Below are 27105 nucleotides of genomic sequence, written 5' to 3'. Positions count from 1 at the left end.
TGATGACGAAAGTGAGGGCAGATCTGCTGCCTTGGGCTTCTTCACACTACAGCCAATTACATCATGCAGCGATTGGCAAACCATTTCCTAAGAGGTGAGCAGCCTGGTTCAGCAAGTTCTTATGCAACTCTGTAATCAACTTACTTGTCCCTTTGGTGGCCATTTACCCTTTCTTGTTTTGTTTTGGTGAGTGCCATTATCCACAGCCCCTTCCTCCGCCTTCTCATTTGTCTTGTCTAAGTGCTGGGCCAGAGTTTCTTCAACCTTCTGTTGAACCAGGGTTTCGATCAACTCCGCCAACGATTCCTTGGAGTGTGAAGGACCATGGTGAGCAGCATAGTGTGCTGGACCCACATCCTGGCCATGAGCATTGGTAAGACCCTGGTCTATGGAGCAGGGGGATGACACCTCATATCCGAAGCTCTGGGCATGAGATGGTGCGCCTGAGAGTGCAATATTTATGGGTTAGTAGACTTGTAATATCATGAATATAGATCGACTGACCAGAGGTCATCAGGGAGTTCTGAATGTACATAGGCCCACCCACGCTTTGATGGTAGTTGGTGGGGGTCGGAGTGCTCAGTATTCCTAACAGACATCAGTGAGCATCCAGATCTATCCTATTGAACCTTTCTGATCCTCACCATTGTTTGGTAGCATGAAGTATCCACTACTAGTGCCATTAATAGTAGTACTAGCAGTAGTACCACTATTCATCCCTGGCCACATGAAGGGCAATGTCGTCGTCGGCATATTGTTATTAATATTCTGGGAGGCTGGTGTGTATGGGTTATTAGTTGATGCAGGTATGGTACATGCGGTGTTATCATACCAAGTAATGGTGCTGATTGCATTTTTTGCAGTGTGTGGACAGTTGGACCAGGCTCGGGAGGATTTCCTTCAGGATGCAAATTCATGGTTTTTGCCCAATGCAATGCTACTAGTGCTAGTGCTTTAGTGCTATGGGTTTGGGGGAAGGGGGGGACTGGCTTGAGGATACTGGATATTCGTGCTATATAGCAGAAAAATACCAGCCGTACCAGTGCTCTGGATTACCATTTCGGGTCTAAAAAGCCGAAGCTTTGTTTATCTGTATATCAATAGTGGGCGAAAAGCTGAATCTTTAAAGCCGAAGCTTTGTTTGTGTGTATGTACATCGTGATCTGTTTAGGTGGAATATTCTTGGAAGTATTCAGCATGAATAGTACCAGGATCAGCTAGCCGCATGCCCTAAATTAGGTCTGTTAAATCCCTGCACTATTCCTGATAAATCCACTGCAGGAGTTCTGTCCTGTTCCTGTCCTTTTCTGTAGTGTTCTAGTGTGCACAATAACAGAGGATATCATGACTATTCCTGTACTATTCGGCCCAAGAATATTGATCCTCTAAATGCAGTGACTGTGGTGCCCCAGACAGTCTAAGACAGAGGTCTCCCTACAGTTCAGGTTTGTAGCTTATCGCAAGATTAAGAACTACTCACCAATGCGCGAATATCCCACATCAGAGTGCGCACTTCTAACAACGGAGCCAAGAGGCTGTCCTTTACCATATGTGCCATCTCTTGCATAAATACCTCTCTTGGAATAATCCCCTCAATATTTTTCAGGTCCAGTTGCACTGTCTTGGGCAACTGTCCTGCATTGTTGTGAGTATATATGTTTATGAACGAAAAAATACTCACCATTCACTTTGCATGCCATGGTATAGTCCAGGACATAGCTGTCACTCGGTTTTTTCTTGAAGAGCTCCACTTCTTTGTCATCCAAGGTGTATAGCCGACAGCTTGCTTGAATGTAGCTCTCAAACACACACTCAGCAGCTAGCCACAATGATTTTAAGTAGTTTAGCTCTGTTAATGTGAGTGAATCATCTCCAAACTAACTACCCATGTGCTTACCATCCTCCTTATCCTCATTGTTCATTCAATACATGTTGAATGATAGTTGTTCTGTGGTTGCGCAACTAGTAATGTTGGATTGTTATGACCAGAACTGAATTGTCACTTAAAATCGTGTGTCACGTTCTGTATTGTAACCCAACCCAACTGACATGACGATTATCGACTCTTTGACTGAGCTCCCCCCCTTTCCCTGCCTCCTCTATAGGTGGTCCATACACATCAATCGTTCCCTCAAACTTCAACCATCTCTGCGTTCATATCTTGGTAAGCGCTCTCCTTCAAATTATGTTGAACTCTCAAGAGTTTGCCCTGCAGGATCAGGATGGTGAGAAGGCGCAAGCACACTATAGTTATGACCAATTTGGGAATGGACTCTCTATCCCTTTCCCAGAGTGGTGCAGTGAAACTCAAAAAGGCATGGTTAGCCATGGACGCAGCCCATGATGAATTGATGAAAAGTAAGCTTGAGACCACTGGACATCGCCTTATCTCATCTTACAATCTTGTGGCTGGTAGCGACCTCACAAGCTGTTATTGATGGGCTCTGAGAGATCCAAGATGGAGGGCCTGTAGGAGAAATTGTTGACAACTGGGAGGATGAACCCGCGGGAGATCAACTAAATCTACTTGAGGATGTTGGGCTTAATTATGAGCAGTTATGTCAACTGATATCAACGATAGCCCCAAAGCCATGAGTTCTTCTCATCTTTAATCGACTCAGTGACCATTCCAAACCATTTGTTCAGGTGGAAGAAGGGCCACAAGTGGAGTACCCAGATGTCCAGGCTTCATGCACAATGGACTGAGCAACTCAACTCTCTCACAATGCTTTATCTGTCTATTAAGACAGCCAATCCAACCTGTGCACCGGTGCATTACCTAGAACCCCTGCCAGATAGCAACTACGTCAAGATATGGTGTATCGACATCTTTGGTGAGTTATATTATACTGTATCTATTGTCCATCCTTATTTTTACCTTGCAGATGGTCGTTTGCATGAATATATACCTTGGGGTGGGACAGACAACTGCATGCATGCGCTCTTGCATGCCGGATACCTTCCCCCAACGCCAACGGACCCTCAGGTGGCCTTCTCCCTGCGAACACTTGATCTCCTCCACTCGCTTTTCTGGGTGGCATCAAATTTTGGTATTCAGAGCTTTTCTCGATTGCTCACTGATATGCACAAGGTATACACATCTTTCGTTATTTCATTCTCATTTGCTCATGTAGAACATTAGACTGTATTCCAGCATCATCTGAAAACACAACTTTCACTCGCATTTGACATGTATTACCGCATCTTGTCTCAACTGCATGGGTTGGTTCAGCGAGAACTTGGACATGATGTACCGGATCATCGGCTCAAGCATTCATGCCCTGCCTGCCACTATAAAGTAAGTAATATAATTAGAGAGCTGTAGCACATGTCTTAATAGTTTGGCCTTTCAGGTTGAGAATGAGCAAGAGCGCCCTGTTCAGTTTATCATAACTGGCAATGGGAACACGTCCCTCTCATGGCTTCATCATCACTTCGAGGGTGATGCTCGCAGATTTGTCAGCGATTACTTCATTTCCTGAGAAAGTGTTGACCAGTTTGCTAGTGCTCAAAAGCATTCACGATGGGGAGCATCAAGTGAGGTAAATGTATCCTTTGCAACCATACAACAATTATTGACCTTTTTACTCTATAGACAAAAGAGGACCCATTGGTGTCAACTATATCGGATGCCTGCTTGGCTTGGAAGAATGCCCAGCCAATCCCATTGAAGTCAAAGGCTGGAGCTCTGCAAGTTATGGATGAAACAGGTATTTTTTCAGTTGTTTGTCGGCATGGGATTGTGCAGTTCCTCGCTGATATGGTTCAAAGTGGAGAGCTGTGAGCAACAACCTCCGATATCTGTGGTCTGGCTAACGTTGTCACAGAGCAAAATACTCATTGGCTTCTACTGAGAAGCTCATAGGCATGTTTGGAAAGAACATATTATTTGCGTATGATGTTGGGTGCATGTCATGACCAACAAATCCCGGGGCTCCGTCAGCAGTGGACCAATGCCAATAGGCGAATCCGCTGACCCGAAACCCATCCTAACCAGCCCCCAACCCAATGTCTGGCCCCCTGCCTTATTGTGTGAGACTTGGCCAACAATCAGAACCTAGACCCTGCTGGCATTCCGACCTTACCTCCAGTTCCCGAGCCCTTGGCGCTCCCGGCATTCAGTCCCTCCAGTTCCTATGCCAGCCTTGTCTCCATCTGAACCACACTCATTGCTTCCCACTATGTGGTCACAGCCATGCCCCGCTTCCATGCATTCCGCACCCTCTGCCCACTCCGTGCCCTCTGCCCATCTCTGCACCCTCTGCCCACTTCTGGTTGCCCTTGACACCTCTGGTTAGGTCAACACTCCCACTCCCCTCTGTACCTCTGTTGGCCTTCATGCTGTCCTTGTGTGACAGTGCTGACAGATCAACCTCTGTTCATGGACTTGTGTCAGCACCGCACCGACCCCGCTTATTTGTGGACTTGTATCGGCGCCACATGCTGACCTCCGCTTTTGTCCTCTGGCCATTTTTGTCACTTGGCAACATAACATTCATTCCTTGCCGAGTGCCTATTATGTTCACCCCAATATTGGCATTTGATCCGTGTGCTATTGCACTTTCCTATTCATTCATTTAATCTGTCAATATTGGTACTTGATCTGCTTTGACTTTATTCATTCCTTGCCTCCCATTTCCCAGGTTCTTGTCCTTGGTTTAGTTTGACAAGTCCCCGCTCATTTCTGCACCAGACCGACTGGTCCCTCTTTTGATTTCTCTTATCTACTTATACCTTGTAAATACTTTTGGGGACCCCAGTCTGAAATCAACTAGAGTACCCCCCCTGTCTGGTCTGAGTCCCTCCTTCTGCAAAGGGGGCTTCCCCCCCTCTGAGTCCATGCTCGCAGAGTCCGCGCTCCTCCTACAGGTCCGCTCCGCCTGCAAGTCTTGTTTGAAGTCCGCTGTGAGTGTCAGTCTGTAAATACAGGATCTCCCCCAAACGTCAAGCTCAGGGCACAGCGCTCCACCTGAGTCGCTGAGGCTGCAATCCCACTCTGCTAACCTTGAACAGCGCTTCCGGATGCACCGCATATTTCCGCCCGCATATCCGTGCGCGCTGTAGGAGAAATAACGGCCACACTATGGAAACCCATTATGGAAATATGCCAGATAAATCACACAACCTCATATGACAAGTAGATATGAGAAAATAGAAGGACTTGAATTTTAACGAATTTTACGAATTTTTACGAATTATTATGACTACACACGATAAATCGAAAGAAAGAAAAATAGCAAAAATACTTCAAGCTTACCATCAACGAGACGGAATTTTCGGGGGAATTTATAGCAAATATTAAACCAAGAATTAGGACAATCGACCAAGATTTGACTATAAAAACAATCAGAGAACCTCCACGGAAACTACTTTCCCACGTCCGCACACGTAGCCAAGGATTCCTCAGGAACTAATGCAAAATTCAAAGTTGTGTTTATAATAGGAAATATAGATGTCCACCAAACGAACCCAATGAGAGTAATTACAGGGGAAACTACTCATAAACAACGGAGATATGACTAAAACTCCTGCAAAAACGAGGACAATGCCTAAAAGGGAAGCGCGAAGATTAACCAGTAACGACCGAGACAAGCCTGATAGCCCATTAGAAAGGAAGGGATCCAATCTTACTCCTCCCAAAATTTTCATAATAAAAGGATCATGCGTTAATGAGATATCCAATAACGGGATTAGTAACATCAAAAGTCCGAGCTTAGGGAAAAGACGATGTTTGCGCAGACTCCTTCCCAGTCGCTCACATGATTTCTCCGAGGTTTAGCCACAACTTACGTTGCCCTCCGAAATCTGTCGAGCGACTGGTACAACTTGCAACACGTGATGTTCCCACACTAAGTTGTAATGAGTTGTACATAGGTTACGGAATATAATTTTTAGTATTTACGCATGCGGTCATTGCACCCAACCCAACCCGTGGAGACTAAGGGAGCACATCCAAGGTTGTGAAGTCAATATCCGGGGGTGCGCGAAGTTTAACAGTTTATATATTACTTAGTTACCAGTCACTTGTTTGTGCCCGGTGGCATAAGTGGTATGGCGTTAGCTGAGGCTATGCAGTCTTTTTAAGTGGCACATGTTCAATTCTCACTTAGGCAAACTTTTTTTGGGCCCTCCCATGGAATAATTGTTTGAAATGGTTGTTTTCTGTACACTAAGGAATGGAGGGTATGAAAAAAAAAAGTTTCCTAAGTGAGAATTGAACATGTGCCACTTAAAAAGACTGCATAGCCTCAGCTAACGCCATACCACTTATGCCACCGGGCACAAACAAGTGACTGGTAACTAAGTAATATATAAACTGTTAAACTTCGCGCACCCCTGGATATTGACTTCACAACCTTGGATGTGCTCCCTTAGTCTCCACGGGTTGGGTTGGGTGCAATGACCGCATGCGTAAATACTAAAAATTATATTCCGTAACCTATGTACAACTCATTACAACTTAGCGTGGGAACATCACGTGTTGCAAGTTGTACCAGTCGCTCGACAGATTTCGGAGGGCAACGTAAGTTGCGGCTAAACCTCGGAGAAATCATGTGAGCGACTGGGAAGGAGTCTGATGTTTGCGTAGGATCCATAATTAAAACATACAACGAAATTTACAAGGAAATTATTTAAAATGGGGAACTATAGTTATGCAAATTTTCAGCCCAAACAGTCCAGCCGTTGTGAAGTTATACCCATGACAGGAATATAGAAATCCGCATCATGTGTAATGACACGTGAGGGTGGCGATGCGCAGGGAACCGGCCATCGGAACCGAGATCCGCACTTCGGCAGATCGCGAAGACCAATTTCCGTCCAAATAAGGAAGAGCCCGGTCAAAACAAAGCACGGAAAGTGCAAAACAACCTTAAATCATGAGGGAAAAATCTGAAATAAATCACAGAAGCCCATATGAAAGAAATAAACACCCACGCATATCATAAATCCCGAACAATTAAACGGAAACGGTGCCCGCATATGAATGACTATGGGAATGACGCACGTGATTACTGAATGTGCGCGCGAACTTTTGCTAACTCAACGAATACCAGGAAATAGGACACAACCTTGGTACCATTGGAAAGGTGGGAATAAATGAAAATTTATGATACCAAGAACGTGAGAAAACATCCAGAAATGAATGAGATATAGGGACATGAAGTTAGAAACCTGAAAACGCGCGGGAAAACAGCTTCAAGAGGTCCAGAGTCCTAAATAAAATACATAAAAATATGAAATCTTCAAGGACGACCTACTATAACAACGAACAATACATTTGGAGGATTAGGATGTGATAATACAAAGGGGAATCAGGGAATATGAACGAAATTCACGAAAACCACTAAACTACGACGGACCATGGCGGGAATTTTAGGGAACGATATTCTAATGAAGTGGAGAGCTATAACATATTCATTTGAGTAATTCTTGACTACTATCAACTTTTTCTTTCAGTTTTAAACCTGAATAATTCATTCATTTACCATTTCAGTCTCATTTTAACTAAATGTCACTAAATAAAAATGGAATAAATCAGCTGAAGGTCTCAGCACAGCCATACGCATAGTAATGCGAAGTTTGAATTCAGAATCATCGAGTCATAGCAAATTTAATGGTATATATAGGGAATTTGAAATAGGTAACTGCGGCAAATGCAGCGCAGCCAAGTTCCAATTAACCATTAAAATAGCTTAGGCGAGGGAGGACAATAAGAATTCTAGGCGCAGTCTGACCGCAGTAGAACCGCAGTTCAGCGCAGCAAAAGCGCAGTAGAACTATAGCATGAAAATTTCATTTTTATTCAGCTTGAGAAAAATACACTGTAAATAAATCCTGTAAATAGAAGGTAGAGTGTGAAAAAGGAAGGCGACCCAAGGAGTATAAAAGGGAGACCGTTTCTGCGACTTTTCGCCCCCCCTTAGAGAAGTAAGAAAATAGAGTATTATTTTTCTCAAGCATTTCTGGTTGTCACTCCAGTGCGAAAAAGTGATATACAGTTAAGATTGCCACTGTAGTAAAAGGCAGCAATTAAGGAGAGAAATATTAAGTAGATATTTCAACAGGAGAGCTGGTTAACACTCCAGATTTCAAAGTGTAAACACAAAACAGTTATTTTGCTACTGTTAAAACAAGCAATAAAATAAGACAAAAATAAAACAAACTCAAGGGACACTCCAGACACCATCCAAATTCATTAACTCAATAGAATCTTTGAAACTTCACCAAGTAGAAGATTAAATTCAAGTTTAAATCCAAATTAAGCAACACTACACAGAATTACACCTAGACAAATTAATAAATTTCAATAAAGAAACAGCTCCACAGGGCTCGGTTTATCTGTAAGTCAATTCCCAGGAACTTTAAAACTAACCCATAAAAATAGAATTAGCCAAAACACTCGGATTGGTACTATATTTACAATAAATAACACTAGTACACTTCCTAAAGAACCAGGGAACAGCTTGGTGGTGGTCTCGTTTGAACCTCCCAACTGACCTTCCTTCGTTTTCTCCTTCAGCGCGCTCCAACAGAACTCTGCATCACCTCCGACCTCAACTCAGACAGAACCCAATCTGCCTTCTATCCACCTTCTGACAGTGTTCCGACTCTGACAGTACTTCCGACTCCAACAATAATCCCATCTCTGACAGTGCACCTTCTCAGCAACTTTATCGAAATCATCGATTGGGGATTTGGTGAGAGAAGCCAATTTTAGGTGCTGTACTGGCTCTTTTCATGGCACTGCTCACAACAGATCCTGCCAGCTAGACTACCTTATCGGTTTACAGAAAGGGGCAGGTATAGAAGATGGTGAGGGAAATGAACACGTCTTTTCAGAGAGCAATGCTCTTGCCCCTGTCATTCGTCATGCATCTCCTTATTACCACCACCTTCGAATCCATATCCATTTCTCCAAATGGGACGAAACCAAATATGAAAAACTAGGTGCGTCTCTTTTACTACATATATGTTCTAATCATTCATGATGTTGTACGTTGATAGGCAATTTCCTGTTAAGCAACTTCAAATCTGCCAGCAGGATCATTAGTGATAGTAAAAAAAACCCTCAATGCCACTCAGCAGCTATCCCCCAACTTTGACCCTGACCAAGACTGCCCACAGTGGTTATCTGAGGAGCGCAATTATCTTTTGTCCCTTTGATCCCAACCTGATGACGAAAAAATCAAGATTGAGTATTTGGAAGCCATTGAACATGTCGAGCATGCTGAGTAAGTGGTTGTTAACCTCTATTTATTATGTAGCCTTGAAATTGTTCTATTTTAGGGCAACCATGCATTACTGGACAATGCAGGCTGCGATGCCACATATTGGCCAGCACCTGGCTCAGGCGAACGAAACTCTCAACACTGCCCATCTAGCTGCCTCAGCAATAGAGGCTAGGTTGTCACTCACCACACCTTGGACACCCGATTCCCTTCAGCACTGCGAAGCTTTGGTTTTGCGCCAACGATGGGACTACCATCAAGTTCTTGATGAACTTGAGCAGCGAGCCATATCACTGTCAGGGACTCATCCAGGGTCGAGGGAGCCTGGGTGTAGCGTCCGGGGCCAAGAGCCTGGTGGGGGGCGGATCAGGCGTGTGTACTGACAGTGGTCCCTGGCCACTTAGACTGAAGTGGAAAGTTGGTATTGTCATTAAAGGAGGAATACTGTACTACTTACCTGAAGTGGAAAGTTGAGGAGAAGGCTACTTCTTTGGTTCCCACTTCAGGTTCGTTTGTATACATGTGGCTTAGATCACATGACAGGTGCCATGTCACCCTCGCACACAGCCATAACCACCAGGGTGTCTCCATGGGAGATCCTGAGGGCATCTGGTGCAGGCACATGTACTGGGCACAGTGAGGTGCCTGGGCTGGGTGTATGGTGGGCATGCTGCAGATGGGTCAATGGTACATTGATACAAAGAAGGTTGTCCATGTAGGATAAAGAGAAAATAAAGAAGAAGTAAGATAGGAGGAAAGTGAGGAAGCATGGATGAGGAGAGAGGAAGGGAAAAAGGGGGAGGAGGTGAGGAGGGGTGGACAGCGGGGTACTGGGTCAGGTTGGGCCGGGTGTAGCCAGGTCAGGTGGGTGTGCCCTGACAATCATGCCAACTGGAACTTGAGAAGATCGGTTTGCCGAAAACAGGTGAGGACTATGTTATTCAGATTACATTTTGCCTCATTCATTCATGTAGACTATAAGGCTCAACAGCAAATTTCCGCATTGGTGGCCAAGCGAGGGAAGTCATTAGATTCGGTACTCCAAAAGTACAACAACTTGGCCGCTTCTATGGATCCTCCCAAACCAGCGCTTACATGGCAAGATGTCACGGACCTCAACTTCCTGTCTGACATCGTTCTGTTACGTGGCCAAGAAGATATCAGAGAGAAACCATAGTTCAAACACCACTTCTGCAAAGCGACATGTGCCTGGCTGTTAGAACCAGGCGGATTCGGACGACTCCGGAGTGGAATCGGAGACTTAGCATGGAAGGACCTCGGCCTCAGCAACTCAGGCGGAGCGCTGTGCCATTGCTGGTTGTCCTGGGGGTCCCTAATTTCGGATCTAGCAGAGGGAAAGTCTCTTGGGGGGAATTCAGGTCGATTTCGGACTGAGGTTACAAGTTACTAGGTACATTGTATATAAGGAGGGGTCCAGAATCAAAAGGAACAAGGGTAAGACAAAAGGAGACAAAGGGAGATGGGAAGAGGAACAACACCGAGGGTCAAGTGTTTGACTCAATGGTGTTTCCCAAAGGAGGAATGAAGGGCCAAGGCCCAAGGCCCAAGGAGGAAGGAAGGAGGATGGGAGTCAGGAATGGCTAGCTGACTAAATAGAAGGAAGCAGCAGCCCAAATAGGAATGAGGGAGAATAGCGGAATTGAAATGGACAATGCAATAGTTGCAAGGTCCGGAGTAAGTCCGGAAAGTCCGAACTCGGAGGTTAAACTCCGGAATATTGGCAAACGTAATTAAATGGAATGAGCTAACCAATACAATGGGTATAAGCAGAGGTGGGGTCAAAGTCTGAGGTCGGAGCTAAGACTGGAGGTTCCGGAGACAGAGACGCAAACGGGATTCCGGAGCGGAGGTCCGGAGTTGGGAGCATAGGTGTTGCATACTCGTCTGGAAGGTGTCGAGGTTGGGGTCGTGTCAGGGCACACCTGCCTGACCCGCCTCCACCCGGGCCCACCTCACCCGGTTCCCCTTCTCCCACCCTGCACCCCTCCTTCATACCCCTTCCCCCTCTATCCCTCTCCCACTTCCACTCCTATTTCCATTTCTATTTCTATTTCTATTTCTACTTCACACGGACGACCTTTCCCTTATATCCATGTATTATTGACCCGCCCGCGACGCACACACGATGTGCCTAGCCCCGGACGACCCCGGACGGCTCTAGGGTGCAACCTAGTGCGCGCGCGTGCAGCATACACCCTCGGGATCCCCCACGGGGACACCCGGGTGACTGCGGTTGTATGCGGGGTGACGTGGCGGACCTCATGTGACCCAAGCCGCATGTATATAAACACACCTGGGGTGGGAACCGAAGAAGTAACCTTCTTCTCAACATTCCCACTTCAGGTAAGTAGCATAGTTCCCCTTTTAATAACAACTCAACATTCCCACTTCAGTCTAAGTGGCCAGGGATCGCCGTCCCACATCGGGGCTGCCAGTATGCACGCCCGATCCACCCCCCGTGAGGTCCTCAGCACCGGACGCTACGCCCGGACCGCCTCGACCGCGGACGCGACCCTGACAGGTCGGACCCGGAATGTTCCGGAGTCGGACCGAAGGTGGTGTTGGAGCCGGAGGTGGGATAACCTCTTGGGAATTGGCAAGGAGAAGGTGATGGAAGGGAAGTAGGGCTCCGGAAGTCAGGTTCGGAGTTCCGGGAGCCCGGAGCAGAGGTTGGGATTGTATGGATATGACACTGGCATAAACTTCAATGTGCCCATGAAGAGATCGAGATTGTTGGCACTGAAGCTCATCGGATATGGGCATTTATGAGTGAGGAGGAGGCCCACCTGGATTGAATCATCAAGGCTACTCAGTCTACATATCCTGACCTATCCAAGTACATCATACTCATTTCTGAATACCGACTCAATGTGAATGGCCACCTTCGTTCCAAACTGAAACTCCTGGAGAAGCAAGGTGACACTGGCATGCCTCTTCCCACTGCTCATAATGTGGGAGATCCTGGTGCCATGGCAGACACAGTCCAGACTCATGCCTCAACCCCTAGCAGTAAGTTGAATTCTCATTCTATTCATATCGCAGCACTTCCTTAGCATAATTAATGTAGCAGTACCTAACTCTGCCCTGCCAGACAGTATTCCAACAAACACCCAAGACCTTATAATGCTGGGAGATTGTCAGGGCACACCCGCCTGACCCGGCTCCACCCGGCCCAACCTGACCCGGTACCCCGCCGGTCCACCCTCCCTTACCTCCTCCCCCTTTCCCTTCTTCCCCCTCATCCTCCCCTCCTCAGTTTCTCCTTATCTTACTTCTTCTTTATTCTCCCTTTATTCTACATGGACGACTTTCTCTGTATCAATGTACAATTGACCCATCTGCAGCGCGCCCACCATGTACCCGGCCCGGGCACCTCGGGCGACCTCCCGCTGTGCCCAGCATGCGCGCCTGCACCGGATACCCTCGGGATCTCCCACGGAGACACCCGGATGGTTACGGCTGTGTGCGAGGGTGACGTGGCACCCGTCATGTGATCCAAGCCGCATGTATATAAACAAACCTGAAGTGGGAACCGAAGAAGTAGCCTTCTTCTCAACCTTCCACTTCAGTCTAAGTGGCCAGGGACCACTGTCCCACATCGGGCCTGTCAGTACGCACGCCCGATCCGCCCCCCGCCAGGCTCTCGGTCCCGGACGCTATACCCGGACCCCCTCGACCCCGGACAAGTCCCTGACAGCAGAAGAAGGCTTCAACTTCATCTCCCCTGCCTCCCCTGCCTCCCCTGCCATGGTGACGGAAGAACAGTACGATGACCTCCTAGCCCGGTTCCAGGAACTGCAGGCTATTGTGGAGAACCAAGTCCTTAACCATCCCCCACCTGCTCCTGCGCCTGCACCCGCGCCTATCCCTGCACCCGCTCCCACACCCGCCCCCAGACCCAAGCCACCTAAGGTCGCCCCCCCCACGCCCTTCTCGGGAGCCAGTGAGGACCTGGACCGTTTCAAAGCCGAATGTGGAATCTACTTCCACGTCCGCGTGTCCGAGTTCCCCACCGCCCTCTCCCAGATTCTCTTCGTGTTGTCCTACATGAAGGGGGGGCCGGCAGGAGCATGGGCAACGCAACGCACGATCTCGCTGTTGACGGCAGGGTCCCCGGCACTCACCATGGACGAGTTCAACACGGAACTCGACGACATGTTCCAGGACCCAAATCGGGAAGCCACCGCCTGGCAGAAGCTGGCGGCCATCCAACAGGGGAGCGACTCCGTGGACAAGGTCATCCAGGAGTTCGAGATATTAGGGCCTGCCTCAAGACTGGGTGACGTAGGGCTGGTCGACTGCTTCGAGCAAGCGATCAACGCCCGGCTCCGCGAGAGCATTTACCGTCTCCGCCCTATGCCCACCACCTGGGCTGAATGGAAACGCGAGGCCACCCTCCTCGACAACCAGTGGCGACATTTCCAGGCCACCCAGCCACGAGCACCCCCGCCTAGACCCCCACTCCCACCAACCAGACCCCCTCTAGCCACCACCCCCCCTACGCGTGGCCCACACCCACCACCTCGCAACCTACGCCCGCACCCGCACCCCCAACCCCCGCAACCCGTCCCACGCCAGGAACAGGTCCACAGCCAATGGACCTCGACCGATCGAGGACTGACCAAAGACGGAAGGGGTTGTGCTACAATTGCAACGCCCCAGGCCATGTCGCATGGGAGTGCCCGCACCCTAAGGTCCACCGAGTCCGACGCCTGCATCCGGAGGACCTACGAGCGTTGATGGAAGGGCTGAAGAGGCAATTGGGTGAGGGACCAGAGGCAGAAGAGGGAGAGATGGGGCCAGACCCCCAGGAAGAGGATTTTCAGGAAGGCGACCGGTGAGGGATGCGCCCCGGCCGCCTGTAGAAGATAACCTGTGTAAATACCGCAACGTGCGCGAGTCAACGCCACTGCAGAAATTCCATCGAGTTATCGCAAAGAAAAAGAGGAAAAGCGCACCCTCTACCCACAGAAGTGAGAGACGCCCAGAGCTGACACCTGAAGTAGCGGTGTCCCCACCCGCCATTTACGTCCTTTCCAAACAATCCCCCAGGTCACTCAACCTCACGGTGACGTTGACCGCCCTGACCTCTCTCGCCCCCGTATCAGTGTCAGCCCTCCTGGACTCAGGGGCCACCGGGAACTTCGTGAGCCCTGAGTTCATCCGGAAGCACAGGCTCGAGACCACCCCACTCCCACAGCCCATACCCGTCCGCAATGTCGATGGCACCCCGAACGAGAATGGGGCCATAACGGAAGAACTGGAAGCCCTCCTGACGTTCGGACGACATACAGAACGGGCCCGCTTTGCAGTTGCAAACTTGGGATGCCAATCCCTCATCATAGGGCACTCGTGGTTGCTGCATCACAACCCAGAGGTGGACTGGGCATGACAGAAGGTCGTCATGTCCCGCTGCCCATCCTCCTGCAGGGGGTCACGAGTGGGAGACGACCAAGACCTCATGGTAGAGCCCGGGGACGGGATCTATGCTGCGATCCTCCCCCGGGGTGGGGACATGACCTGAGAGCAACCACGATGCCATCCCAGCGGATGGCCCAGGAGGCCCACGACCTGGGGGCAGAGCCCGTGCCGTTCGAGATGTTGGTACCAGAGCACTACCAGGACTTCCGGGACGTGTTCTCTAAGGAAGCCTTTGACCAGCTACCCCCCCGGAAGCCCTGGGACCACGCCATAGACCTGGTGCCGGACGCGAAGCTACCCAGAGGAAAGACCTTCCCTCTCTCGCGACCCGAGCAGAAAGAACTGGACGAGTTCTTACGGGAAAACCTGCAGAACGGGCGTATACGCCCGTCCAAATCCCCGATGGGGGCGCCAGTCTTCTTTGTCAAGAAGAAGGACGGGTCGCTACGCTTAGTCCAAGACTATCGGAAACTGAATGAAATCACGGTCAAGAACTCGTACCCGCTCCCCCTCATCTCAGACGTTCTCGCCCGCCTTCGCAATGCCAAGTACTTTTCGGCCCTAGACCTATGTTGGGGGTTCAACAACGTCCGGATCAAAGATGGGGATGAGTGGAAGGCAGCGTTTGCGACCAACCGGGGGTTATTTGAACCCATGGTGATGTTTTTCGGCCTGTGCAACTCCCCCGTGACCTTCCAGACCATGATGAACGACATCCTCTGGGATTTCATCGACCAGGAAGTCGTCATTTGCTACATGGACGACATCCTCATCTTCACCACGACCCTAGAGGAACACCGGAGGGTAGTACGGGAGGTCCTGGAGACGCTGCGAAGGAGGAAGCTCTTCCTGAAGCCCGAAAAATGTAAATTTGAGCGGACACGGATTGAGTACTTGGGCCTCGTCATCTCGGAGGGCAACGTGGCGATGGACCCTGTGAAAGTCCGTGGAGTTCTTGACTGGCCGGTCCCAACCAAAGTGAAGGAGGTGCAGTCCTTCCTAGGGTTCGTGAACTTCTATCGCCGGTTCATCAAGGACTTCTCAGAGAAAGCACGCCCCCTCCACAAGCTGACCCGGAAAACCCAAGCCTGGAATTGGGGCCCGGATGAGGACGGTGCCTTCCTAGCCCTTAAAGAAGCCATCACTACTGCACCCGTCCTCTCCTTCCCTTCAGACTCCGGCCGCTTCAAGCTTGAATGCGACGCTTCGAACTTCGCAACCGGTGCAGTCCTCTCCCAGCTCCAGTCGGATGGGGAGTTCCACCCGGTAGCGTTCATGTCCAAAAGCTTCACGGACGTAGAACGCAACTACGAAGTGTACGACAAGGAAATGCTGGCGATCGTCCGAGCCCTTGAAGAGTGGCGGCACTTCCTAGAAGGCGTTGAAGAGAGGGTTGAGATCTACACCGATCACCGCAACCTGAGCTATTTCCGGACGGCCCAAAGGCTGAATCGACGCCAAGCCAGATGGACCCTCTTCCTCTCCCGCTTCCACTTCACCCTCGTCCACCATCCTGGGAAGCTCATGGGGAAGCCGGACGCACTCTCCCATCGTGCTGACCACCCGAAGGGGAGGGACGACAATGAGGGGCTAACTCTTCTCCAACCCGCCTGGTTCGAAGCCCGCACGACAGAGGCAGTTTCGGTAGAGGGTGAAGAGGCGGGTATTCTGGGAAGGATACGTGAGGCAAGGGACCATGACGAGAAGGTAGTGAAGGCCATGCGAGAGCTGGGTGAAGGGACGTTAAGGTCGGACGAATGGGAGAAGCAGGGTGACCTGATCCTGTACCGGGGAAGGGTGTATGTCCCAAAAGACCCCCAACTCCGCCATGATCTGGTACGGCTACACCACGACTCACGGGCGACGGGGCACCCAGGGCGATGGAAAACCCTGGAACTCGTCTCCCGTGACTACTGGTGGCCCCGGATGGCTGAGTATGTCGGGCGATATGTACGCGGATGCGACACCTGCAATCACGTCAAACCCTTCCCCTCACGAAAGGTTGGGAAGCTTACCCCGAATAAGATCCCCACCCATCGTTGGCAGGTCATCTCAGTGGACATGATAGGGGAGCTCCCAGAGTCCAGAGGGTATAATGCCATCCTGGTCGTAGTGGACCGGCTGTCCAAACGCATCCACGCGGTCCCCACCATGATGACTGTGGACTCGGAAGGTATCGCACGACTCTTCTTGGAGCATGTCTGGAGACACCATGGGCTCCCGGAAGAAATCCTCAGCGATAGAGGGAGCGCCCTTGTCTCCCGCTTCTCGAAGGAGCTCGCAGACCTCCTAGGTGTCAAGCTGACCCCTTCAACCCCCTACCACCCCCAGACGGATGGACAGACGGAACGGGTCAACCAAGAGATCGAGGCCTACCTCCGGGTGTTCGTCAACCACCGCCAAGACGACTGGGCGGACTGGCTCCTGCTAGCAGAATTCTCCTACAACAACCGCGTTCACTCCTCCACTCACCGAACCCCCTTTGAACTCGACACCGGCCAACACCCCAGGATGGGGACAGAACCCACGCGCACATCCGAGGTGGAAGCCGCCGATGCATTCTCATCAAGAGGAGGCAAAGGCAGCCCTAGAGCACGCAGCGGACGAGATGGCATGATATTACGACCGGGACCGTGACCCGGCCCCTAAGTATCGAGAGGGTGACCAAGTCTGGCTCAATGCCCACAACTACATGACCGACCGCCCGACTAAGAAACTGGACCACAAGTGGCTTGGCCCCTTTAAGATCACTCAAGTCATCTCCCCAGCCGCCGTTAAGCTCCAGCTCACCGCCCGACAGAAGGGAATCCACCCAGTTGTGTCCGTGACGAACGTCAGGCCACACCTCCCGGACGGTATCGCAGAAAGACCCGCTGACCCACGCCCAGGCCCGGAACTGGTAGAAGGAGAGGAAGAGTATGAGGTCGAGAAGATACTGAACTCTAAGTGGCTACGCCGGAAACTCTGGTATCTGGTAAAGTTCACTGGCTGGCCAAACTCTGAAAACCAATGGCTCCAGCGGGACCACCTAACCCATGCCCCCGACCGAATCGAAGAATTTCACAGGACACACCCCCAAGCCCCAGGGAGAGAAAGGGAGAACCACCTGGCCGCTTCGAGGCGAAGCGGCTTAAGGGGGGGGTGATGTCAGGGCACACCCGCCTGACCCAGCTCCACCCGGCCCAACCTGACCCGGTACCCCGCCGGTCCACCCTCCCTTACCTCCTCCCCCTTTCCCTTCTTCCCCCTCATCCTCCCCTCCTCAGTTTCTCCTTATCTTACTTCTTCTTTATTCTCCCTTTATTCTACATGGACGACTTTCTCTGTATCAATGTACAATTGACCCATCTGCAGCGTGCCCACCATGTACCTGGCCCGGGCACCTCGGGCGACCTCCCACTGTGCCCAGCACGCGCGCCTGCACCGGATACCCTCGGGATCTCCCACGGAGACACCCGGATGGTTAGCAGGAGAGCTGGTTAACTCCAGATTTCAAAGTGTAAACACAAAACAGTTATTTTGCTACTGTTAAAACAAGCAATAAAATAAGACAAAAATAAAACAAACTCAAGGGACACTCCAGACACAATCCAAATCTATTAACTGAGTAGAATCTTTGAAACTTCACCAAGTAGAAGATTTAATTCAAGTTAAATTCCAAATTAAACAACGCTACACAGAATTACACCTAGACAAATTAAGAAATTTCAATAAAGGAACAGCTCCGCAGGGCTCAGTTTATCTGTAAGTCAATTCCCAGAAATTTTAGACTGACCCACAAAAATAGAATTAGCCAAAACACTCAGATTGGTACTATATTTACAACTAATAATACTAGTACACTTCCCCATCCTAACTAAAGAACCAGGGAACAGCTTGGTGGTGGTCTCGTTTGAACCTCCCAACTGACCTTCCTTTGTTCTCTCCTTCACCGTAAAAACTTATTCCTCGTTTATTTTTGCTCATTGCACCAGTGCACCAGTGCAGTTACTCAGATGCTTATCTACTATCTAAGACGGTAGGATGGCTGGTACACCCCAGACACCTCTTTATATTGACTGAGTCACGAGTACTAGGTGGTTGTGGAGTTGCACATCGTCACCCCGTGGGACTTCATCGGATCCAAATGCACTTCTCAACCACACCAAAGGCATTGCAAAGCTCGGCCATCCAGTTTGAGGGGAACCCTCATAACAATTGTAGCCTGGTTTCCAGCCCCTTTTTCTCAAGTCGTTTTTTCTGACCTTCATGATTTTCTTGCCCGGACGTTGTCGTTTCTTGGTCTGCTAGTCTAGCTGGCTTCAAGCTTAGCATTCGAAATGCAATGAAATTAGTCGCTTTTTTGTCAACTCAATGCCAGAAGACCGCGAAGAGGGACGGAGGCCACATTCACATTCGCGGGATGGTGCAAAGTGGTGGTGATGATGCTGAATGAACCATTGGCCCCCCTCGGGGTTCAGCGTGTCAAAATCAAATGTAAAAATCATTGCACACCGGAACGATTTCCTGCACAACCGATTACGGGACAGACTCGTACCCAGCCGCGCAAAATCTCGACTCAGTTGTTGTTGTATTACAATACAAAAGTCACATGCGACGGACATAAACACAAGTCCGATCACCTACTCCGGAAACCAACTCGCGACACTTCGCTCCGACGACTCCCCCTTTGACACGCGGTAACCAGATAGTACTGCAACGAGCTGCCTTCACAGCGTCTAATCATCTGCAGCTGAGGTTCAACCTAGTAGTCAGCCATGACAACTCGCGGACATTCCAAGCGTGTTTATTCTCTAGACGGTACATCACAGCCTTGCTATAGTGTTTTTGTCATCTCCTCATTCCGATGCAGTCTTCGAGGCTAGAGATATCAGGAAAGCGTCCCCAGCCCTGGCGCTTTATGTCAGACCTATACTTTCGGGAAATAAATTTGAGAGAACCGAGGTGAAACGAAACTCGACCCCAGCTTGGGAGTACACTTGTTCTCTGTGGGTCTCTCGCGATCAGGGTAGATCAACCCGGATAGCTCACTGAAGTACGCACTTTTAGGACTGCAGAATTATCTTCCGTCTTGTCCCTTCGCCTCAAGCACTCTCGCTGGCCGTGTTTACCCGCCGAGCTTGGTTCCGTGCACATCAAGATAGAGGAGTTGTTGGACCGATGTAAAAATGACCAACGTGAGCTGGTTATCTTTAGTCTTACTTCCTTGTGTAGCCTCATCTCATACTGCTCTAGGAGCTACCCTAGCACTCCGTGACAAACGAGGTCGAGAGGCAGGCTCCCTCATTGTGCAGCTGCGGGAAACTACGGCACATGCCTTCGAAGCCGCTGTCGAAAACGCCACCTACGACGTTGACCAAGGGCTGCTTGATTTGCCTCCGATTCCCCAGCCGGTTCAAAATGTTGTTGACTCCACCGCTACAGTCCGAAATCTGGGTGTCGTGAACTTGCTCAAACAAGTGGTCGGAAAGACAAAGGTCGTGGTCGATCTTGTCGATAAAACAGCTAAGGTACATGTTGCTCGATGGTGGCGTGTCTTTAGTTTGCGCTGATGTCGTTGAAAGCTCCATCCTTACGCAAATATTGCTTGGCAAATCTTGAGTTCGGCATACCAAGTATGGATCTGTCATTACCATAGCGAGAGCCCGTTGTACCTGACGATTTCGAGCGGTTGTCGCAGACCGTTCAAGGACAGACTGAACGAGATGATGCACTCCTTAGTCTGGTCGACTCTATGGCCGATCTCTATTCGTTCGTCGATGATGTCGATGAATTGAAAAACAAAATCAAGTCTCTCGAGCGTGTCATTATCCGAATCTCTGTCCAAATGACCGAATGCGGTATTTTCATTAAGCAGTTTGTGTCCCATGGATTCGCAGGTAAGCTGCTCGATCGCCCATTGGCTTTTCAGTGTTGAACATCCAGTGTGCGGCAGGCCGACTGGTACGCCAACCATTCTCGAACACCTCCCAAACCATCTCGAACCTCTCGCAGGCGCTGAAACAACTCGGGGGAGAGCTTCAGCTTGGAGTAACGGCTCATACTGCATTCGTCTCGGCTCAAATATCCAGGGACGTGGAGAAACTTGGTGCGATGACCTCCATCTTCTGTGCACAAGACACTGCTTAACTTAAGGATTATAGTTGAGATCCAAGCCTTAAAAACTCTCAGCCCCGCAGCTATGGATGCTGGAAATCGAGATACATGTTTACCCGGGACTCGAGCGGACATCCTGGAAAACCTCATTAATTCTCTGATAGATCCTTCCGGTCATAACATCATCTGGTTTCGTGGACCGGCTGGATCCGGCAAGAGTACGATACTCAACTCCGTTGCTCAATACTTCTCAGAGCTGCACCGACGTGGCTCTTTTCTGTTTTGGGACCGAAACGACCCTGTCAATAGTGACCCTGTCCGTGTGATTCGTACTCTTGCCTTCCAGCTGGGTCGTTTCAAACCTCAGATTCGGGCGAAACTGGCCGCACAGATCGAAAATTCGCCCGACATTACTACATCCCCCCTCGATACGCAATTCAAGCATCTTCTCGAGCAGCCTCTGGCCGAACTCGCAAAAGAGTCCGATCTAGCCCCTATTGTAATCGTCCTTGATGCCCTTGACGAGTGTGGCACTGCAGGGACGAGGAGAAATCTCCTTCGCACATTCTCCGAAGGCCTTACTAGGCTTCCGAGTATGTTCCGGTTATTGGTGGCCAGTCGAGATGAGCCCGACATTCGTGCTGCCCTCTCACACCTGGATGTCGACGTGCGGGACGCACCGATCGGCGATAAGTCTACATTATCCGATATCAAGCTGCTTTTCCAACAGCAGCTTGCCAGCAACGCTGACGCCTTCAAAACGTATTCTCTGCCACCCGATTGGCCGACAGAACCTGTGATAGACAAACTAGTTACTCTGTCCGGGGGCCTTTTCATCTGGGCATCTACAACCATTCGCTTCATTCAATCCGGCTTTCCCGAAGAACGGTTGGAAACAGTATTAAGTGGATCGGTGCATGACCCGTCGGACGATAGGTTGAATGAGCTGTATCGGGTCGCTCTTACTCATCCATTCAAGTCATACAACGAAAGTGAATTTAAAGTCGTTCATTCCATCGTTGGCGCAATCGTAGTCGCTCGTGAGCAGCTAATGGATGAGCAGCTTCGTCAGCTCCTAGAATTGGGCATAGGCAAGGTCCAAGCTGTACTCTCTCAGTTGCAACCGCTGCTGCGGGGGGACTATGGGCGTCCTATTCAAGTCTTGCATACATCTTTCACCGATTTCTTGTGCAACCCCAATCGGTGTCAAGATCCGCGATGGTACATTAAGCCATCCGTCCATCACTTTGACCTCGCATCTCGCTGTCTCCGAATCATGCAACGAGATCTCAAATTTAACATCTGTGGGATCGAGACGTCCTATTGCCGAAACAAGGAAATTAAGGGGCTTCAGGAGCGTGTCAATCGAGCCGTAACACCTGTACTGATGTACGCGAGCCAATACTGGGTAGACCATCTGGAATTTGGATCTGGGCCAGAACCAGCCTCGCCCCCTCCTACAAATGAAATCATGGATTTCTTCCTTCACCGATTCCTACACTGGATTGAAGTGTTCAGTGTGATGGATCGGATCTCCATGTTGAGCGTAATTCTAAGGAGGCTGGTCAGTTGGGCTAGTGTAAGCCGCTTTTCTCATGCGCGATGGTAACAATTGACAGACCTTATGGATAGAATTACGCACAAGGACTTGAAGAAATTATCTCAGAAGCATACAAATTTGTGAATGCATTTGGGTATCCAATCAGTCAGAGCCTCCCACACATCTATCTGTCAGCTTTACCGTTTTCACCTCAATCTGCTGTTCTGCAATATGTGCACCATGCATTCCGGAACACTCTGTCCATTTTGGGGCAGGTTTCCAAACAATGGCCTGTGGTTCGCCAGAAGCTTATGGGGCACTCCAATTGGGTCACATCTGTTGCATTCTCTTCTGATGGCACCCGCATTGTCTCAGGCTCTGGTGACGAGACAGTGCGAATTTGGGATGCGGCATCCGGGGTGCCAATTGGTGAGCCTCTGCAAGGGCACTCCGATTTGGTCACATCTGTTGCATTCTCTTCTGATGGCACCCGCATTGTCTCAGGCTCTCATGACAAGACAGTGCAAATTTGGGATGCGGCATCCGGGGTGCCAATTGGTGAGCCTCTGCAAGGGCACTCCGATTGGGTCACATCTGTTGCATTCTCTTCCGATGGCACCCGCATTGTCTCAGGCTCTCGTGACAAGACAGTGCGAATTTGGGATGCGGCATCCGGGGTGCCAATTGGTGAGCCTCTGCAAGGGCACTCCGATTTGGTCACATCTGTTGCATTCTCTTCTGATGGCACCTGCATTGTCTCAGGCTCTCGTGACAAGACAGTGCAAATTTGGGATGCAGCATCCGGGGTGCCAATTGGCGAGCCTCTGCAAGGGCACTCCAATTGGGTCACATCTGTTGCATTCTCTTCTGATGGCACCTGCATTGTCTCAGGCTCTCGTGACAAGACAGTGCGAATTTGGGATGTGGCATCCGGGGTGCCAATTGGTGAGCCTCTGCAAGGGCACTCCGATTGGGTCACATCTGTTGCATTCTCTTCCGATGGCACCCACATTGTCTCAGGCTCTGATGACAAGACAGTGCGAATTTGGGATGCAGCATCCGGGGTGCCAATTGGTGAGCCTCTGCAAGGGCACTCCAATTGGGTCACATCTGTTGCATTCTCTTCTGATGGCACCCGCATTGTCTCAGGCTCTGGTGACAAGACAGTGCGAATTTGGGATGCGGCATCCAGGGTGCCAATTGGTGAGCCTCTGCAAGGGCACTCCAATTGGGTCACATCTGTTGCATTCTCTTCTGATGGCACCCACATTGTCTCAGGCTCTGGTGATGAGACAGTGCGAATTTGGGATGCGGCATCCGGGGTGCCAATTGGTGAGCCTCTGCAAGGGCACTCCAATTGGGTCACATCTGTTGCTGATGGCACCCACATTGTCTCAGGCTCTCGTGACGAGACAGTGCGAATTTGGGATGCGGCATCCGGGGTGCCAATTGGTGAGCCTCTGCAAGGGCACTCCAATTGGGTCACATCTGTTGCATTCTCTTCCGATGGCACCCACATTGTCTCAGGCTCTGATGACAAGACAGTGCGAATTTGGGATGCAGCATCCGGGGCGCCAATTGGTGAGCCTCTGCAAGGGCACTCCGATTGGGTCACATCTGTTGCATTCTCTTCTGATGGCACCCACATTGTCTCAGGCTCTGATGACAAGACAGTGCGAATTTGGGATGCAGCATCCGGGGTGCCAATTGGTGAGCCTCTGCAAGGGCACTCCGATTGGGTCACATCTGTTGCATTCTCTTCTGATGGCACCCACATTGTCTCAGGCTCTCGTGACAAGACAGTGCAAATTTGGGATGCAGCATCCGGGGTGCCAATTGGCGAGCCTCTGCAAGGGCACTCCGATTGGGTCACATCTGTTGCATTCTCTTCTGATGGCACCCGCATTGTCTCAGGCTCTCATGACAAGACAGTGCGAATTTGGGATGCGGCATCCGGGGTGCCAATTGGTGAGCCTCTGCAAGGGCACTCCGATTGGGTCACATCTGTTGCATTCTCTTCTGATGGCACCCACATTGCCTCAGGCTCTGGTGACAAGACAGTGCGAATTTGGGATGCGGCATCCGGGGTGCCAATTGGCAAGCCTCTGCAAGGGCACTCTGATTCAGTCAGATCCATTGCATTCTCTGCTGACAGTGCCTGCATCTCCAGTGCCTTGGTGGATAAAATGGCTCCATCATCACCTGCTTTGGCATGGGCAGCCAGCTGTATGTCTCAATTATGGCCTTTGTTATCTTAACTGATATACATTCCAGGCCATCCAAATGTGTGCAATGGAACACTGATGTCCTCCAGTGACTTGCTTTGTGATGATGGCTGGGTCACTACAGCAGATGGACTACTTCTCTTTTGGGTTCCACAGGAGCATCGCCTTGGTCTATGCTGGCCTCATACTCTTGTGGTTATAGGGGCTCAGCCAACTCAACTCAATATGCAATGTTTTGTTCATGGTCCACAATGGACACAGTGTCACACTGGAACAAGGGATTGCTAGACTGGTGGTTTGTACACTAATAGTAAGGGTGGGTGATTGTAAGGAAGGGAGGCTGTGTCACAATCCAGCAACCTCCAGGGACATGGACCTCCATCCTACCCTTTTCTGTAAGGAAGGGGTCCTACTATTTTATTCATTTGTTATTTTCTTGTTGTAACCATGTATTTACATATGTGTGGCCCGGAGTGAGTGAAGTCCCTTCACTCTTCTCCTCACCCATGTTGAAATACTAAGTTCTGTATAACCTAGCTTTTGACTGCCTGGGGATTGAAGAGGCACCAAGGTCGGCACCTACACCGACCTTACATTTTCCCTACCTCCATTCCCATGCTGAACCCTTTGCTCTTTGGCCATGACCTGCCAAGGCCTTGCTGTTGTAACATATCAAGCAACCTCTTTATCTACTATTCTCTGTGTCAGGGACTGATCTGGGGTTGAGAGCACCTGGGTATATGTCAGGGGACGACTCCCGGGTCCCCATGACCCTCCCCTATGGCCCACAGCCTCAAGTCTGGCTAGCCCCATCCAGGGCACAATCCTACTGTGGGTCAGAGATGGTATATAGAAGAGAGGCAAGTATATACAACTTGCCTACTGTGGGTCAGAGATGAGAAGGAAGTTAACTTCTCATCTTCCCACAGTGGCCACAATACATCGAAAACTTCCGGAGATATCCGGAAGTCACATGAGACCCAAGACCCGAGGTCTGGGCCATCCGGCTGCACTGAGCGTCCGGCACAGGGCGTGCGCAGGGAGTGCAACAGCCGGGTGTGGTCGCAGGTGCGGGTGCGAGTGTGGGTGTGGATGCGGGTATGGGCTAGGTCAGGGTGTATGCCCTGACAGTATACCACCCAGCACTGAGGGCCTGTGTCACGACCCGGCAATTCCCACGGTCAGGTGACCACTCCCCACACCTTCTCCCACCTCTGCTCCGACCCTGTCAACTCCGCTGCCTGCCCAATGCTGCCTGAATGAGCCCATCACCCCTCCCTGTCATTACTACCTTTTCCACAGCCCATGATGGGCCTACAAGTCATTCCCTATGACTCTTGTTTCTTGACAGCTGTGCACAGCTGTCCTTTTCCCACTTTGTTTTTATCCTTCTTAAAGCTGCCCACAATCTCCATGAGATCTGGGGACTTATTCCTATTCATTCCATTATTGTCAGGGGACGGACCCCGGGTCCCCATGACCCCTCTCTCTATAGCCCACAGCCCAATCTGTAACAGCCTAGTCTCAAGGCACAACTACTATGGGTAAGAAAGTGAATAAGATAAAGGCAAGTAATGTACACTTGCCTACTGTGGGTAAGAAAGTGAGAAGAAGGTTAACTTCTCACTTCCCACAGTGGCCCAATATGGCGAAAACTTCCGGGGATACCCGGAAGTCACATGAAGAGTGGGAACCGGGCCCGGAGCATGCGGCGCGCGGAGCATGCGGGGCAGAGCACACATGCGGGTCCGGGTCCGGGTCCGGGCTAGTCAGGGTGTGTGCCCTGACAATTATACTTAAATACCGGTTGTACACTACCTCGTACTCCAGTTCGAAAATCAACTAGGGTTACCCCCTGTGCTTCCTGTCTGACTCAGTCGCACCCTCTGCACTCTGAAATATCGGGGCTGCATCAAGTACGAGGCGCAATGCTCATGGATGAGTTGTTGAAGCTGAAACCCTGCTTCACCGCGATTGTCATCCCTGCCCTTAATGGGCTGTTACACCGAGGCAGCAGACCTTAACAGTCGCTGACAGCGAACCACAGTAAAGTTTCCCATGCCCTGACAGTATTTTCAAACTCCCCTCACTCTTGATGTTGACACTATGTCTCGCAAACCCACGACCCGTTCTCAGACCTGCTGTCAAAAACCCGTTTGATTATGGAAGAGGGGGTAAATGCGTGAGTCCGAATGCAGGCGGGGCTCAACTAGAGGGGGGTCCGAGGGCTCCGGTAGTGAACCGAAGCTTCTCAGGGAGCCCGGTTCTGCTGGATGGTACAAGAGGCTCTAAGAAGGACGCGGCCTCAGCGACTCGGAGGGAGTGCTGTGCCTCCGTTACGTCTCTGTTAGTCCTTGTATTTCTTATGTCTGAGGTGTCTTGTAGAACAGGGACAGGATTCACTCAGAGGGACTTTGGGTGGCATTTTAGTCGAGATTAGAACTGAGGAACTACAGGTTCTAATCTACGTGTATTTATTAAAGGAGGATGGGGAGGACTTTAGTCAAAGCCCGAAATGACAAAATGGGGAAAACACCGAAAGGTACCGAATGATACCGAGAGGTACCGAAAG

At 50.3% G+C, this 27105-nt stretch overlaps 7 protein-coding genes across 7 annotated transcripts; 5 read left to right on the top strand and 2 right to left on the bottom strand.

Annotated features, from left to right (window-relative positions):
- Nucleotides 1-135: 135 nt before the first annotated feature.
- On the bottom strand, nucleotides 136-917 carry EI90DRAFT_3019914 (uncharacterized protein; the record flags this gene model as incomplete). Its single annotated transcript, XM_039057419.1, has 4 exons — nucleotides 136-443; nucleotides 505-588; nucleotides 645-776; nucleotides 833-917. The coding sequence occupies 4 exons, from the start codon at nucleotides 915-917 to the stop codon at nucleotides 136-138; spliced, it is 609 nt and encodes a 202-aa protein (XP_038911115.1).
- A 431-nt stretch (nucleotides 918-1348) lies between these two features.
- EI90DRAFT_3130516 (uncharacterized protein) lies at nucleotides 1349-1922 on the bottom strand (the record flags this gene model as incomplete). The annotated part of the gene is made up of 4 exons (XM_039064311.1): nucleotides 1349-1417; nucleotides 1481-1635; nucleotides 1682-1849; nucleotides 1898-1922. The coding sequence occupies 4 exons, from the start codon at nucleotides 1920-1922 to the stop codon at nucleotides 1349-1351; spliced, it is 417 nt and encodes a 138-aa protein (XP_038911114.1).
- A 755-nt stretch (nucleotides 1923-2677) lies between these two features.
- Nucleotides 2678-3918, top strand: EI90DRAFT_3130515 (uncharacterized protein; the record flags this gene model as incomplete). The annotated part of the gene is made up of 7 exons (XM_039064310.1): nucleotides 2678-2834; nucleotides 2886-3091; nucleotides 3143-3298; nucleotides 3354-3441; nucleotides 3506-3537; nucleotides 3596-3780; nucleotides 3828-3918. The coding sequence occupies 7 exons, from the start codon at nucleotides 2678-2680 to the stop codon at nucleotides 3916-3918; spliced, it is 915 nt and encodes a 304-aa protein (XP_038911113.1).
- A 4736-nt stretch (nucleotides 3919-8654) lies between these two features.
- On the top strand, nucleotides 8655-9104 carry EI90DRAFT_2935838 (uncharacterized protein; the record flags this gene model as incomplete). The annotated part of the gene is made up of 2 exons (XM_039055150.1): nucleotides 8655-8949; nucleotides 9007-9104. Coding segments are annotated over 2 exons (393 nt in total), but the record flags the coding sequence as incomplete, so codon positions are not given.
- A 1060-nt stretch (nucleotides 9105-10164) lies between these two features.
- On the top strand, nucleotides 10165-10407 carry EI90DRAFT_2936089 (uncharacterized protein; the record flags this gene model as incomplete). The annotated part of the gene is made up of 1 exon (XM_039055153.1): nucleotides 10165-10407. The coding sequence occupies one exon, from the start codon at nucleotides 10165-10167 to the stop codon at nucleotides 10405-10407; it is 243 nt and encodes an 80-aa protein (XP_038911111.1).
- Nucleotides 10408-20343: 9936 nt separating this feature from the next.
- On the top strand, nucleotides 20344-22377 carry EI90DRAFT_2936052 (uncharacterized protein; the record flags this gene model as incomplete). The annotated part of the gene is made up of 3 exons (XM_039055152.1): nucleotides 20344-20532; nucleotides 20598-20781; nucleotides 20816-22377. Coding segments are annotated over 3 exons (1935 nt in total), but the record flags the coding sequence as incomplete, so codon positions are not given.
- A 2234-nt stretch (nucleotides 22378-24611) lies between these two features.
- Nucleotides 24612-24821, top strand: EI90DRAFT_2936090 (uncharacterized protein; the record flags this gene model as incomplete). Its single annotated transcript, XM_039055154.1, has 1 exon — nucleotides 24612-24821. The coding sequence occupies one exon, from the start codon at nucleotides 24612-24614 to the stop codon at nucleotides 24819-24821; it is 210 nt and encodes a 69-aa protein (XP_038911109.1).
- Nucleotides 24822-27105: the final 2284 nt, after the last annotated feature.

Source organism: Cantharellus anzutake, assembly GCF_015039405.1.
Source record: "Cantharellus anzutake strain C23 chromosome Unknown EI90scaffold_66, whole genome shotgun sequence".
In the NCBI taxonomy this organism is placed as follows: Eukaryota; Fungi; Basidiomycota; class Agaricomycetes; order Cantharellales; family Hydnaceae; genus Cantharellus; species Cantharellus anzutake.
The sequence above is the reverse complement of the archived record's forward strand: the minus strand, read 5'-3'. Positions and strand labels throughout refer to the sequence as shown.